Raw genomic sequence first — 16,245 nt, 5'->3', positions numbered from 1 at the left:
ACAACATCCGACGACAACGACGACACAAATATTACTGATGATCAGTAAGATTTTTAATTATTAATTTTTTATATTTGTAATTTTTTAATTATTAAGATGAGTCACTTCAATTTTTTCTCTCTTTCTCATTGTATTTGAAGGTTAGGTCTGGCCTCTCTCCCTCCCTTGTATCATTTTGATTGTTATTAATAAATTAGTAGGGATTCACGCCAAATCCCCCACATTACATGGTGATTTTTTATTTTTACAAAAAAAATCCTACATCTATTTTTAATTTTACTCCTTAACTCTTTTATAATTTATTAAAAAATTATATTTTTTAAATTTCAAAAAAAGGGCTAGATCGGGCTTGGATTGGGCTTGGACCATGTCGGGCCGTGCTCGGCTTGCGGACCAGGCCATGCCAGTCCAGGCCCTCATTGGCCGTGCTGGGCTGGGGCCGGGGCCGCGGGCTACAAGCCCTCAGCCCAGCTCGGCTTCTTCTAATGGGCCGTGCCTAGCACGGTTCGTTACTGTAGCTAACGGGCCATGTCTAATATGGATCATTTCGTACCGGGTCGGACTGTATAATGGGTAGTCTGGCTCTTTGCCCACATCTAATTATGCAATGATTATTGATAATTTTGCTAAACGTTGTCTGCCCAAATCCCTTTCTACCGTCAGATTTGAATGTTTTATTATTAATCATCAAGGGTTGTTTCTCGTCAAAATTTAAACCTTTTGATGAAGACTTTGATTAGTCAAATCAACAATTGCATGGATGTATGGGTTGTGAAAACGTTATAACTTGAGATCCAGTAGGTTTAACAAAAAAGCGGTACATAAACTGGGTAAGTGAGAGAAATTAAAAAAAACTTAAATTATTGATAATTATAATAAGGGTGATTTTTTCCCTAAATGGACAGAGAGTAGTACAAACAAGGTACTATTTATATACATATTATCTTAACTCTTGCTGTTTGCAAGACAAATTTTTTCCGTGGATTTGCTAGCCAAGTTGCTTGCATAGGAATTCTATATTTCACTTATCTTATATTTGGTTAAAGTTATAAGTCGAAAAAAATATAAAATTGAAGAGATGGATGATCTTTATTTACCATTTAGTTTAAAAAATTAAAAAAAAAATGAATAAAAAAAAGATTTTCTATCCATTCTACACAATAAATTTGTATCCTTTCAGATTGAAAGGATGCAGTGAAAGTTGGATGAAATATGTGGGGGATATATTTCTACATTGATAAAATTATTTTTAATTAATTTTTTGATAAAATCTTAATACTTGTTCTTTTTTCTATTTATGTCCATTACTTTTTAGTTATCTATTTATATAAAATTAACTGACTATTTAATTTAAATTATAAATTAATTAGTTATTTATATAATTAATATATAAATAAATTAATATGTATATAATAATGTATAAAATTAATTAATTAAATTAAAATTAAAATATTTATATAATATTTATATAATTATGAACTATAAATATTTGAAGTTTATATATTATCCTACTTTTTTAGTATACATTAGTATTCTAAATTGGTAATAATGATATTTTTTTATCAAAGAATATATTAATAAAAATATTATACAAATATCATTCATCATTTTTTTTATTTTCATATACGAAATATATGAAGAAATTATTCTTATCCATCCTTCCATATTTCTTCATGAGAGAATAGATTGGAGAAGACCCATTTATTCTCTCCATCCATATTTTTTTTTTAGCCATCATTATTTTAATTTATCTCCATGTTGAATAGCTGTGGTAGCCTTAACTATACCATCATCATCATTTCCACTCCATCATACCACCAGCAACCATAATTGCTCCCTTCACCACATAGCTTATATTTTCATGGCCACTATTGTTGTCATCACCTCCGGCACAGAAACCGTCGTTTTTGCCTTCACCATATTAACGCCACCTTTATCACCAACAATATTATTGTCTTAACTATCTTTATTGCTATCATCATCTTTGCTATTATATTATTAAAAATATTTTAATATATTAAATATATTTATATTTTAAAAAATTTAAAATAAATAAAAATAAATTTTTTAAAAAATTTTTAAAATTGAAAAAATGAAAGTGATATCAAAACTCACCAGCAAGTTCATGAAGATGCAAAGATGAAAGTTGCTCCAAAATTTTATTTTATGAATATCTTGTTTAAAAGGAGCTATAGATGTGATAAATTTTGTCCGAATTGAGCCAGATTGGCCGGTTCAACCATTGAACCAGGAACTAATTGGCTAACCGGTCGATATACACCCCTTAAATCAGATTGGTCAAAAGTTAGTCAAAACTGGATAAGGAGTCCGAACTGGTTGAACTGGTTGAACCAGATGACCCATTTAAACCCAACAAATCACAGAAACTGAATATCTAGAATGAAATTTTTAGGCTTAAATACTTTAATTAAAAGCACGAATTACTAATGGATTTTGCTATGGTACTCTATGGCCCCTTTTGATCATTTTATTGTGGACTTTTTTTTTTAATCATCTATTTTAAGATGGATGATATTGATTTATTTACCAACAATTAATTTTGACTGACCCCATATATATACAGTAAATAACTTAAATTAGAGGAAAAAAAAAGTATCTATAGGTCTTTGGATGGATTCGAAATTATGTTTAAATTTTTAAATTTTTTAATTTTAATAAAAAATCTTTGAAATACTAAGTAGTTATTTTTAGATCCCTGATAGCCACACAGATTAGTTATATAGATCCATATTCAGGTTACACAGTTTTATGTTTAAGTTATATAGGTTTATGTTCAATATCTGGTTATGCACGTTCATGTTCAGCTTACACAGATGTGTATCTTGATTACATAAAAATAATTTTTTAATATTTTAAATTTTTTTTATTGAATTTGAAAAGTTTAAAAACTTAAAAGTAATATCCGACCTATCCACGGGCCAATAGATAATTTTTTTTTAAAAAAATAACCAGATGAATGTTTTTGGAAGTTGCACCCAACTCCTCTCTTTCATGATTGAGCCCAACCCACCACCACTTTTCTCATTAGAGGTCGACGTGTGACAGTAGGCCGAGCGGTGGAGGAGGAAGAAGGGGCCGACATGTGGCTGCGAGAAGGCGAGGGCAGAGGAGGAGGAGGAAGGGGTGGTCAGCTCGAGCGGTAGAAGGGGAAAGAGAGTGGGGAAGCGAGTAACCGTGGTGGGGAGGTGATCAGCGAGCCCAATCGATGGAGAGATGGGTGGAGAAAGAGGAGGAGGAAAGGAGTGGACGAAGGGCGGGGTGGCATTAGGTAGTCGGTGACGGCGATGTCGTGGGGGAAGAAGCCACGGGCGCTCGCGGGGGAGGGGGCTGGGGAGACCGCGGATGGAGGACTCACAGGCGCACGGATGGGGTGGATCGAGGGAGGAGCTACGGGCAGAGAAGTCGCACGCAGGCAGGGGGACAGAGGAGCTGTGGGTAGCGGAGGGGGGGGGGTGGGGGGGCACGTGGAGAAATCATGTTGGAGGGAGATGGAGGAGCTGTGGGCAAAGGGAGGCAGACGAGCTGCGGATGGCACTGGGTTTTTTTTTTGATTTTTTATTTATTTTTGATCAATGGATTAAATATGAACTACTTGGATTTAAACTTGATGGAGTATGTACGTGTATGACTAATACGATAAATATTTTAAATATTAAGATCATTTCATGCCATAATCATTTTTGTTTTCAAAAATCCTTCTCTTCCTCCGTTGGCCATCAGAGGGAGAAATTATGGCATGCACTAGGTGCAAGTGAACTAGAGCAAATCCTGGAGCATAAGCATGGTGGAGAGCGCGCAATCAGAATCAATGAAATACAAGGGGTCGCATGGCATGTTATCCACTGTGAGATTTATGCGGTCTAATTGCACCTGGTGCAAGCAATACAAAGGCCATTGGAGGGGGGTGAATGCAGCAGAACCGCAGGCGCTGGGGGTTGGGGGGCAGCAGCGGTGCAGAGAAGCCACGGTGGGGTAGGAGGTTAGGGGGTGTGGTGCGGAGAAGCCGCGGGCCGCGGAGGATGCCGGAGGGTGGGGGCGTGTAGGGTTGGGCACAGAGCAACCACAGCTGCAAATGGTGGAGAGCCGGGAGGGGGTTGTGTTTGGTGGGGGGTGCAGAGCAGTGGCGGACGTTGGAGGTGGAAGCATGGAACCGAGAGTGGAGGAGGCGTGGGCCGTCAGGGGGTTGGTGGCGTGGAGGAGGCACGGGCTGTCGAGGGGGGGTTGGTGGTGCGGAGGAGGCGTGGGCCACGGGAGGGCATATGCAAAGGAGTGGAGGAGGTTTGGGGGCTGGGTCATGGCATGGAGGAGGTGTAGGGGGCTAGAGAGGGGAGTGCGGAGGAGCCGCAGGTGGCGTCCGGAGTCGGACACGATGAAGCCACAGGCAGAGCCGCAGAAGAAGAAGAAAGATAAAAAAAATAAAATATATAAAAAATTAATATATAATATCATCAATATATTTTATAATAAAATATTATAAAGAAGTATTTAAGCAAAAATCTTACTAATCTACTGTCCCCGGCTCAAAGACGCACCAAACTAGTAAACAAATAGAAAAACCAAAAATTTAGAAAAGGCCTCCACTGCACTTAGCACTATCAGGACCATGGTTAGGTTGTTTTTTTTTCCCTATTTCTTATTTTTAATAAATTTTAAATAATAAAATTTTAAATTATGATATCATGTTGATGTCCGCATTTTGTGAACTGGTTGAGCCATCGGTTGAACTAGTTGAAGCGGGAACCAGCCGGTAAGATGGTTTAAAATATTAGATGCAGCTCTTCTGTGAATTTAAATGAAATTTTATTCTTACCAGAAAAAAATGAAATTTTATTGGTCTCCATCAATTTTTTTCGTTTTTGAGTGAGCCTATCACATCAAATTGAACTCTCCCTCAAGTTTGATTCACTACTCTCCAATAAAGCCCATACTGCATTATTCTGCCGAGTGTACCGTGAACCATGCAACACGAGCTGTTGTCTTCAGAATCCATGCTTTGCCGCTCTCTCGAGTGCACCACATGTTGCCACTTGTTTTATCACTCTTTTGAGTGCACCACATGTTGCCACTTAGCTCAAGGGCCCACTGTCAGATATCATACCAGCATATTCTTTCGTTAAACTCATAGTGGACTCGAATGGATCACTATAATAAACTAAGATTATTGATGATCCTTGTCCCAAAGTAATATAACCTCTAATGATCTAAAATCATCATATTTGATATGTCTCCGGTGGTTAAAAATCTCAAGATATTCATAATTTATTTGGTATCCTATAAGAATCTAAGATCATGGACCATATAATACAAAAAATATTTTTGATATATCGATAGAATTTTTTATTTTTCATGAATTAAGAAAATAAGTAAATGTATTGATTCTTATAATAGTTGTATTTAAATAAATAAAGCAGTCTTCATTAAAAAAAATAAATAAATAAAATAGTTAAGAAAATCACCATTTTGTAAGTAGAGTTATCAGTCAAAGATAATGGCTTTGTTGTTAACCTGAAAGGACAAAAAAAAGGAAAAAGCCTCTTAACTCTTTCTTGTTCATTAACTTTTGGATGAACTAGTATCATAGAATCAATCATCTATTTTGTTACTAGTATTTTCATAAAGTGGGAAGCAAATATCGGGGATGATATGCAGATGGATGCCTGAATTTTTGAAGTAGTTCTGCATTGCATATTTCCCCTTAAATACATTTATTTTTTGTATTCTATTGTAAATAGAAGAATTGGAAAGAAAATCAAACCGAAAAAAGAATGGAAGAAAAAACATTTCATATTGGGTAGGGGGAAAATATTTTGATTGCTTTTTATATCATATATAGCATCTATAGCATCTGTCCTTTTTATTTTATTTTATTTTTTTGGGGCTGGGTTTTGTTTGGGTGGGGGGGGGGGGGGGGGGGGGGTGTGGGGGAGAGGGGCAACCAAGCCTTTCAAAATTTATATTCTTTGATATTACTAGCCCTTTGGACCTACTAGTTTGCTAGATTATTGCCCTTTATGAATATATATCTAGTTTGAATATCTACAATTTGTCATTTCGTAAAGTTATGAATATAGAATATATGACTAATTTGAATATCTATAATTTGTCATTTCAAAAAAGAAGACAAGGATGAATCCAATAATCAGTGTGCAGACGAGCTCCAAAAGTTGTGTGCTCAAAAATTCTGATCAAATATTTGAGGAAATAGATTTATAGGATAGAGCTATAGAAAAAAATCTATCAAATATATCTATGCATCTCAAATATACAGATGAATCTACAAGATAAAAAAAATATAATTTTCTATATGGATATCAATGTTTAGGAAAACAAGAGGGATTCAATCAAAAGATCTCAATAGGAGAAATCAACCATCCAAAGCTTATACTTTTTGATATTACTAGCCCTCGTGGCCAACTAGTCTGTTAGCCCATTACCCTATATGAATATATGGCTAGTCTGAATATGTCTAATTTGCCATTTCAAAAGGAAGATGAGGATGAATCTAATGTCTTGTGCGCAGATTTACTTCCAATAAATTTATACTCAAAGAAATTTGATAAAATATCTTAGGAAACAGATAGATCTACAGGATAAGAGTTATAAAAAAAAATCTATACATATGAAATTTATACAAAAAAAATTCTATGCATCTCAAATATACTGATAAATCTATAAGATGAAAGAAATATGATTTTCTGCATTGATATCAATAATAAGAAAAACAAGAGGAATTCAATCAAATATAAGAACTCAAAAGATCAAAATATTGAGAAAAAAATAAAGAAATTGGTTCCTTATAAAATCAAAAATCACTACCACAAAAAAAGAGGAGAGGTATGAACAAGATAGGAATCCAAATCCCTCATAGATGGTGCTTCCTCATTGACTGTTATCTGGATGGCTCTTTTTTAGACGGCACTTTTCAAGTCTCTCATGTGCAATGCATGGGGTTTTGGCTAATACTCAACTGTTGGGTTGAGATATAATTGTTGAGATGTAAAATTATCCCAAAATTTTATCCTAAGATAATCACATTGGGATGATCTTGGATATCCATCCTCATGGACAGATTTTCCATCATCGAGATAGTTGGTGATTTAAGAAATGAGAGTGATATGGGGTCATTGCCACATATGATCATTAGCTACAGTCAAATATGAGGATTTCATCATCTTCATCTCGATCATCCTTGATCTTGAATGAATCACTCCATAGCAAACACCCTCATAATTTCAAAAAGTTGATTAGATTCCTCTAGTAGGAAATTGGGAAAAACCTTGAAGGTTGAAAGTTTAAAGAAAAATTTTTTGTATACCGCATTTGGTGTAGAAAAAATACACTGCCTCACCTACTTGGATCACGTAGCCATCACTTTCTAATGTGCAATTAATACCTGTAGTTTTACTTTTTTATTTAAAATTTTGAACAATAAAAATGCTCCTTTTTTGAAAAAATTATGACATCTTGTGATCATATTATGACATTCTGCAATCAAATTATGACATCCTATACAGGATGTCATAATTTTTTTTCTCAAAGTCATAAAGAGAAAAGGTATTTTCATCATAAAAATTTTATAAAATTTTTAAATGATAAAAATTCCCATCCCTTATGATATCTTATGGACACATTATGATATCCTGTATAGGAAGTCATAATTTGATCATAGGATGTTATAATATGGCCATAAGATGTCATAATTTTTCAAAAAAGGAGGGATATTTTCATCATTCCAAATTTCAAACGAAAAAGTGAGACTACAGACATTAAATGCACGTTGAAAAGTAGTAAAAATTTTGAATGATGAAAATACTCTTCTTTCTTTATGACTTCTGGAAGAAAAATTATGACATCATGTACAGAAAGTCATAATTTGACTGCAAGATGTCATAATATGCCACAGGGTGTCATAATTTTTTAAAAGAGAGGTATTTTCATCATTGAAAATTTTAAATGAAAATATAGAACTGTAGGCATTAAATACATATTGAAAAGCTGTGGCTATGTAGCCCAATCAGGTAGTGCAGTGTATTTTTCTTATATTGGGTGCAGTGTGCAAAGAATTTCTCAAGTTTAAATCTCTTTGGGGATTTGTTTGGATGGTTGGGCCTGTTTAAATCTCTTTTAGGGACTGTCCTATTGGATTCGGACCGACTCACTTTAAAGGTGCTTTGGGTATTTATAAATATAAGTCTAGCTCAGCCTGATTTTGCTGGTTGTAATGATCCAATCGATAGAATTTTGGGCTCAAGTATCCAAACATGCTTTTAGCGTTCAATTCTTCTCCTCTACCCATATACTAGATGTTCGTTTGTCTTTGTTCTTCTTATAAAGAAAATTTGTAAGGAATTTGGAAGCCATTTTTTGAGGGGGCTATATGAAGTTTCTAAAAGTGTTACATTTAGACACCTGTAGCTTGATTTGCACTCCGAAGAAGAAAAAAATATTTGTTGCAACGATGATACCATGCCAAATTTGGAACAAACCAATAAAAATCTTTATATTTCATTGATTGCCATGTATTTTATCAATTTCTGTGGATTGTACCTCACATTATCCTCTTGTATTTCATCTTTTTCTGACTGTTGATTGGTTTGTTACAACAGTGACGTGATATCACTATTGCAATAAAAATTTACTTCCGAAGAAGGTAGGAGGCTTGGGCATCAAGTATTGGAAATTATTTGATCATGCGCTAAGTATTGGTGGAAGCCTTTTTTTCTATTTTTTGGTACAGCAAGGAGCTATATAGCTGAAAGAGAAAAAGGAAATCAGTTTAAAATACACTATAGAGATTTAATAGCCCAGCCTATGCAGACTGATGTGGGGTCTCTGTAGCAGTTAACGGGGAGATACATATAATCCTTCTCCTGAGAGCTCCCACATCCTTTGGCTGCCACACAAGGACTTCCAATGCTGGGTTATTCAGCCATCATGGAGAGCGCCTGCCGGACTTGAAGCTTCCTTTTCTTCTGAATGGAGGAGTTTGAGCGCTTTGAAAGCTATTTGGTAGCATGATCCAATGGTTGATGCTACGAAAGGATATCAATCATTCTTTCATACGAAAGATGTAATCAGAACCTATAAATATTATATTAGGGTGTGAATTTGATTTATGTTAATCGGGTCTGACCCAGCCAGATCTGAACTTGACCAAGATTTAGTCCTCATCTAACCCAAATCTGAATCCAAACTCCACATGACCTAATCTGTGTCCAATCTGTAAGGATCATACCTCAATCATATCCCAGTTTATCGGGTATACGATGAAAACTTAGGTATAAAAGCAAACATAGAGCAGTGCATTTAAGTTTTGGGGTTTATGGGGACAGATTTTTCTGCTTTGAGAGCTATTTGATGGTGTGATCTAATGGTTGATGCTACGAAGATCAATCATTTTTTTATGCGAAACGTACAATTAGAACCCATTAATATTATATGAGGGTGTGAATTTGATTTGATTTATGTGAATCTGACCCAATCCAATTAGATCTGAACTTGACCTGGATTCAGTCCTCACCTAACCCAAACCTGGATCGAAACTGTACATGACCCAATCGGTACCCGATCTCTACGGATCATACCTCAATCGTATCCCGGTTTATCGGGTTTATGATGAAAACCTAGGTATAAAAGCACACGTAGAGCAGTGCATTTAAGTTTTAGGGTTTACGAGAACAGGTTTTCCTCCGCTCTCTTCCTATTGTTTCATTCCGTTTGCAGGGTTTCTCGGCACGAATCAGCCATGACGGTCAAGCTCTCCAAGTCCGAGAAGAAGGTGGAGTACGACAAGAAGCTATGTCGTCTTCTGGACGAGTACAGCCAGGTGCTGATCGCGGCGGCGGACAACGTGGGTTCGAATCAGCTTCAGAATATCCGGAAGGGGCTCCGGGGGGATTCGATTGTCCTCATGGGCAAGAACACGATGATCCGGCGCTGCATCAAGGTGCACGCCCAGAAGACCGGCAACAAGGAGTGCCTCAATCTCCTTCCCTTGCTCGTGGTATGGATTCTTGTCTCATTGGCTTTAGTCTTAAGATTTTGGTGGAAGAGTATTGATTTTTGATTGTACTTTGTCTCGACTGCTATTTTTAGATCGTTTTGTTGTTAGAATTATTAAGATTAAGGATTCCGTAATTCAATGATTCAAAAGATTATTTTTTTAATCCATCCTTCCTCTTTTTTTAATTATTTTATAAAATCCTTCCGGTAGTTTTGGAGCCATAATTGTTATATTAAGGAGTTTGAAGGGTGGTTCAGTAGAGTGAGATCAGATTAAAAATCATATTTTTATGATTTTCTGGTCGGCGATTTACTAAGATTTAGCGGTAATTTTGGTTTATTTTGTTATTATTTTAATGGGTTGGAGGGTCTTTTATAGCAGAATGGCAGGCCATATATGTTTAGGGTTCCGAATATTTTGGTCATTACATGGGTTTTTTTCTTTTTTTCAGAAGTGTGAGTTCATATATTGGGTATTTAATTATTTATTCAGTGGTTTGGCATCCTTCATGTTTTGGAGCAGTTTTTTTTGATCATGGATTGCTGGTATTAGTTTCTTCGATGCATTATTTTTTTATTAAGTTTTTTTTGCCTTTCCTCCTAATTAATATGATCTAATCTGGTGATCTTGCTGGTTGAATGAAGGGGAATGTGGGATTAATTTTCACGAAGGGAGATCTGAAGGAGGTTAGGGAGGAAGTGGCAAAATACAAGGTTTGTTGCATCATTGCTTCTTTCTTTTAAGCATCATGCTCCTAAATCAAATGATCTTATGCCCTTGAGCCTGCCAAACAGCGTGTAGATGTCACAAGTCAAACAAATTTTCATTTTGCTTGACATAAATGTTTTGAGCAAGGGAAATGATATGTTTATCATCTAAAAGTTCTCCAATATGGTTGAGAAAAATAGATGTTCATTGTATGACCTCTAAAGTTTACATTCGTTGGTTGTCGTATCAAAATTTTCATTTTTTCACAAATATTAATTGATTCTCTTTAAAACAAAAGCAATCAACATATTTGTTATTGGTTTTATATAAAAAAAGTTATTTCTTTTGGCGAAAAGAAGATGGCAAAATCCATCAGAATTCATGCAGGCATCGATCTCAGGCAGATGCGAGCATATAGATAAATAACAATTGCATAGCTTGTCATTTCTTATATTAAGCTGTAACCACCTTTCTGTCAATTCACCATTGGTTGATTGTGTATTGTTTCTTCTATTCTTTCTGTGAATCAGGTTGGAGCTCCTGCCCGTGTCGGACTTGTTGCTCCGATCGATGTTGTGGTTCCCCCTGGAAACACTGGATTGGACCCATCACAGACCTCCTTCTTTCAGGTCCCTAGAAACATTATCCTTGTTCTTTTAGTTTCAGGGAGACCTATAATAATACTCATCTCTTGCAACTCTATTTTTCAGGTGCTCAACATTCCAACCAAGATCAACAAGGGTACTGTTGAAATTGTTACCCCTGTTGAGCTGATCAAGAAAGGAGACAAGGTTGGCTCTTCTGAGGCTGCCCTTCTTGCCAAGCTTGGCATAAGACCATTCTCCTATGGTCTCGTCATCCAGTCAGTGTATGACAATGGTTCAGTCTTCAGTCCTGAGGTCTTGGATCTCACTGAGGATGATTTGATCGAGAAGTTCGCAGCAGGTGTTTCTATGGTCACTTCGCTGTCCCTGGCCCTTTCCTACCCTACTGTAGCAGCAGCACCCCACATGTTCATCAATGCCTACAAGAATGTTTTGGCAGTTGCAATTGCAACTGAGTATACTTTCCCACAGGCCAAGAAGTTGAAGGAGTTTTTGGAGGTAGGTTGCTTATTTTTGTGCCAAAATAATAAGCTAATAAGCTCTTACTGTATTGAATTTGTTGGTTATAATGCTAAATCTATTGGATGCAGGATCCTAGCAAGTTTGCCGTCCTAGCTCCTGTTGCAGCTGCTGAAGCTGCTGCGACACCTGCCGCAGCAGCCAAGGAAGAAGAAAAGAAAGAGGAGCCTGCTGAGGAATCGGATGACGACTTGGGGTTTTCATTATTCGACTAGGAATATTTAGAACAAAAAAAAAAAAAAAAATGATCGCTTCATAATTTTGCTTTGGTAGACTGGTTTCTGACCAGAAGTTTTGGATGGTAGTTGCTTTTTTATGTCCTGTCACTTTTGGATTGTTATATCGTGCACTATATTTTTTTTAATGATATATTTTAAGTATTCTATTTGGTTAATAAAATCTTTTTTATAGTTTTTGTGGTATTTTTTTGGGTGCACATATCTATTTATACTATATATGAAATAGCTCTCCCAGCACGCCTTATGTCGAGCTCTGTTTCTCTCTTTCAAACCTTCCCGATCTTTTGCGGATGCTTATTTTTTGCCTGCTCTCCTCACTGCCACTTGTCATCGGTCTCATCGTTGGACTTCCCACTTTATTCTCCCTCAGATGTTTTTCGAAACATCTTCCCACAGAGATATGTTGATCTCCTTTTTGCTCTCCTTGTCGTCACCTTCCATCGGTCTCCTGTTGGTCTCTACCATTGCCTTTCTCCCCATTGTCTCCCTAAAAAATAACACAAAACACTAGTCATTGTCTTGGCTTCCTTATTCAGCCACTCCAAGCCTCCCACCCGATTGGAACTCTCAAGGATGGAAAAAAATAGAGGATAAACAGGGAAAAATATAGAAAAAATCAACACAAAACCCTAGCCATTGTCTTGGCTTCCCTATTCAGCCGCTCCAAGCCTCCCATCTAGGACTCTTGAGGACGGAAAAAATAAAAAAATTTGAGGAAAACATAGGAAAAATCAATGAAAATGAAGAAGAGATGGAAAAAAATTTAAAGATCAGAGTTCTCCCCATATAGATGATTATTTTTTTTTCTTTTCGCTTCTTTTTCTTTTCATTTCATTATTTTTTTCGAACATCTATGGGAAAGGAGAGCACTTGAGAGAGATTAGAGGATTTCCTAGGTTTTGATTTTTTTAAAAATATTTATTATTTTTTTAATGAAGTATTTGGGATTTTGTATGAGTTGTGGTGGTGTGAGTTGGTCCCTCGAGGTTTTGAGAGCTTACTCTTGGTTGTAGGGTTTGGCTATTTTTGATAAAAAAGATTCTTTTTTGGCTACAAAATTTTCAATTTATGGGGCTCTGCTCTCATGATAATGATGCAAGGGGCTATTTGATAAGGATTGCCGGTGGATGGTATTTTTAATGGAGGCATGGTAAAAGTGAATGGTAGACCACAGTATAATTTTTTTTCTTTAATTTTTATAACCTTATAAGGCGTTTAGAACCCATAATGGCATCCTCTCCGAAAAAAGAAAAAGAAAAAAAAATTGATCAATCTATGCCGGAGATCCTGCCTTTTAATATTTCCACCTTTTCTTTGTTTTTGTTGATTTTTCATATGTTTTTTCCTAGTTTTTCCTTTGATTTTTTCATTCTTCAGAGTCTCAATGGGGTGGTTTTTTTTTCTAGTAGCGGCATCATTTTTTTTTTCTTCAAACCTTTCCCAAACTCTCATGGATGCCCATCTCCTCTCCGCTCTCTTCGCTGCGATTTCTCGTCAGTCTCCACCATCATCTTTCTCTCCACCGTCACCGGTATCGGCTTTCCCTCTCTATTTAGGTCTACTTGCAATATTACTTGCATTGAGCTTGCTGTCTATCCAAAATGCGACATTATCTTAAGAAGTAGCATGGACAATTATTTTTGTTCTTTATAAATCATATTGAATATTTTTGTCTGATTTATATTGATTATATCATGTGTTGACTGTAGCAGTTATCTTAATGCAAACATCAAGTGGTTAATGATTTCGGCCAGGTTGACTAGGTCATGATGTTTGAGAATGGAATTGCTCAAGAAGAGAACGAGCCTTTCCTTGATCATCAATGTTGGTGCAGAATTCTGCCGACGTCGAAGAAGCTGGAGTCGAGGGGATCGCGTCCGCCGTCGGGACCTGCAAGGAAAGTCTAAACCGGAGTTGGAGGTGCTCCGACAAGACCCTCCGATGCTCAAGTCAGTACTCTGCTTCAACAGAAATGGAGCACTCAAATGAGATTTTAGCAGAGTTTCGAGATAGAGTTTAGAGCTTAGAGAAGAACGTATCTGGGGGTCCCTTTTTATAGACGGAGAACATAACTGATTGACAGCGACGTCTGTAACCGCCTGGTAGTGGGCCGTTCGGAGCCACGTGGAGTTTGTTACGGAGAGTAGTGGCATCAGTGGGCCGTTCAGAGCCACGTGGAGTTTGTTATGGAGAGTAGAGTGGTGTCCATTGTCGTGACTTGCCAGAGAATGGTGGGGCCACATGAAATCTGTTACAGAGAGTGGAGTGGGGTAGTGGCCATTGTCGTGACTTGCCAGAGAGTTCGGGCCTGACGATTGAAGCTCGGCTGGGACGTCTGATAGAGCGGAATGGCTCTCTATCTCTGCAATCTAAGAAGAGATCAGATGTTTTCGAGGTTGTTGACGAGTCCACTGTTGTCGGATGCCTTGGGCGCTGATGTTGCAGGCGAAAGTCATCTACTGTAGAAGCTCGGACGGAGACTTTCTGTTGAAAAAGTCCGGTAAGAGTCCAATTGTTAGAGGAGTCCGTCTGAAATTTGTTTGATGTAGAAGCTCGCATGAGGACTGTCCGTCGGAGAGGTCTGATTTCATGAGGAATCCGATAGAGGGTCGACCGACAGTGGAGTTCGGATGGCACCATGGAGGTTCGTCCGCTAGAGGAGTCTCGAGGACACTGGGGAAGGTCGAATGTTGGAGGAGTCTGGGATTCAATTCTGTTGTAGAAGTTCGGACGGAGTCCGACTCTTGTAGGAGTCCGAAAGGAGGCTGCTTATTGTAGAAGCTCGGACGAAGACCGATTACCGTGGAAGCTCGGATGAAAATTTTCTATTGTAGAAGCTCGGAGTAGAGACCCGGCTGGTGGAGTCTGTCCGTTATAGAAGTTCGTCTGTGATCCATCCATTATAGAAGTTCGGACGGAGTCCGGCTCTTGTAGGAGCTCGGATGGAGTCCACTTGCAATAGTAGTTCGGTTGGGATCCGGCTCTCTTAGGAGCTCGGATGAAATTCGGAAGGTGGTCGATAGTCGTAGAAACTTGGATGGAGTCTGGTTATTGTAGAAGTCCTGCTGTTGGAGAAACTCGGACATTGACGAAGTCTGGAAGAAGTTTGGAGTAAAGTCGTTCGTGGCCGGAAGAAGTCTGGAAGAGATTCGGAGAATAGTCGATCACTGTAGAAAATCGACTGATAGTGAAGTTCAGAAAGCGTTTGGAGCAGCCTGGTAGATGAATGGAGGAGCTCATTATCAGAGAAGTCCGGATGGTATTATAGAAGCCCGGACGATCGAGGGAGCTCAGAAAAATGTCACACAAGGTCGGAAGCTGGAAGAGCCCTAGAAGGGTCGGCCTTTTACGAACTTCGGCTGGGGGTATTTTATACCCAACACCAGTCCCCCTGCTTTTGAGTTCAGGTTTCGAATGAAGAAAGTACAAAAAAATTTTCACAATCGAAGTTGTCTCCCTCGATTTTCGTACTTGATTGTTTTCAGATATTTTGGTGTTTGACGTGCTGGTGCTGGAGCCTTTTCAAATCGAGGCGATCCGAAAAGATTTTTTTGAGATTTCTGCTGGAGCGTTGCTCTAAATATGGTGCAATAATGGTTCTGTCAGTTGTCGACCACTTTCAACCGCCTGCCACTATGAGTGGGCCATGCGGCGGTTATAGATCGGCCAGAGGAAATCTACGGTCATTATTGTGCCGGACCTCGTTGCCTATTTAAATCCGCCTCCCTCCTTTAGGGGTCTCACTTTGCCTGGGAGTTTCTTTGGTCCCTCCTTCTTCCTGAGAGTTTCGTTCTTCTCCAGCGTCCTTCTTGACCTTAGGTGTTCTTCGAGTCATCCCCATCTCTACATCTCTGCATCCTTCAGACCAGCCTGGGTTAGTTCCAGAACTCTTCTCTTTTTTTTCTTGTTGTTCTTCTTCCATTTTTCTTCCTTTATATTCCACCTGTTCGGTTTTCCACGAATGTCTCATTTCTTATTTTTCCTAATTTTTTTGGAATTTTTAGGGTTTTCACTCGATTCAAAATATCCTCCAGCACTTCCTCCTCTAGCAATTCTAGGAGTTTGTCCGTTCCATTCTCTCAAAATCTTAGTTCTGTAGATGAACCTCATCCGGTCTTTGTACCAGACACCATCCCCAGCTCTCTGACTC

At 37.8% G+C, this 16,245-nt stretch overlaps 1 protein-coding gene across 1 annotated transcript; it reads left to right on the top strand.

Moving 5' to 3' along the window:
• Positions 1-9,694: 9,694 nt before the first annotated feature.
• Positions 9,695-12,271, top strand: LOC105049094 (large ribosomal subunit protein uL10). The gene is made up of 5 exons (XM_010928650.2): positions 9,695-10,024; positions 10,669-10,737; positions 11,263-11,361; positions 11,443-11,835; positions 11,928-12,271. The coding sequence occupies exons 1-5, from the start codon at positions 9,767-9,769 to the stop codon at positions 12,069-12,071; spliced, it is 963 nt and encodes a 320-aa protein (XP_010926952.1). The 5' UTR covers positions 9,695-9,766; the 3' UTR covers positions 12,072-12,271.
• The last annotated feature ends 3,974 nt before the right edge of the window (positions 12,272-16,245 follow it).

Source organism: Elaeis guineensis, chromosome 7, assembly GCF_000442705.2.
Source record: "Elaeis guineensis isolate ETL-2024a chromosome 7, EG11, whole genome shotgun sequence".
NCBI classification, from domain to species: domain Eukaryota; kingdom Viridiplantae; phylum Streptophyta; class Magnoliopsida; order Arecales; family Arecaceae; genus Elaeis; species Elaeis guineensis.
Note: the sequence above shows the minus strand (reverse complement) of the source record. Positions and strands in the feature narration are given on the sequence as shown.

Coding starts and splice junctions, on each gene's coding strand:
- LOC105049094 (XM_010928650.2), top strand. CDS start 9,767: ATGACGGTCAAGCTCTCCAAGTCCGAGAAGAAGGTGGAGTACGACAAG. Junction 11,362..11,442: donor CACAGACCTCCTTCTTTCAG/GTCCCTAGAAAC, acceptor TCTATTTTTCAG/GTGCTCAACATTCCAACCAA. Junction 11,836..11,927: donor AGTTGAAGGAGTTTTTGGAG/GTAGGTTGCTTA, acceptor TATTGGATGCAG/GATCCTAGCAAGTTTGCCGT.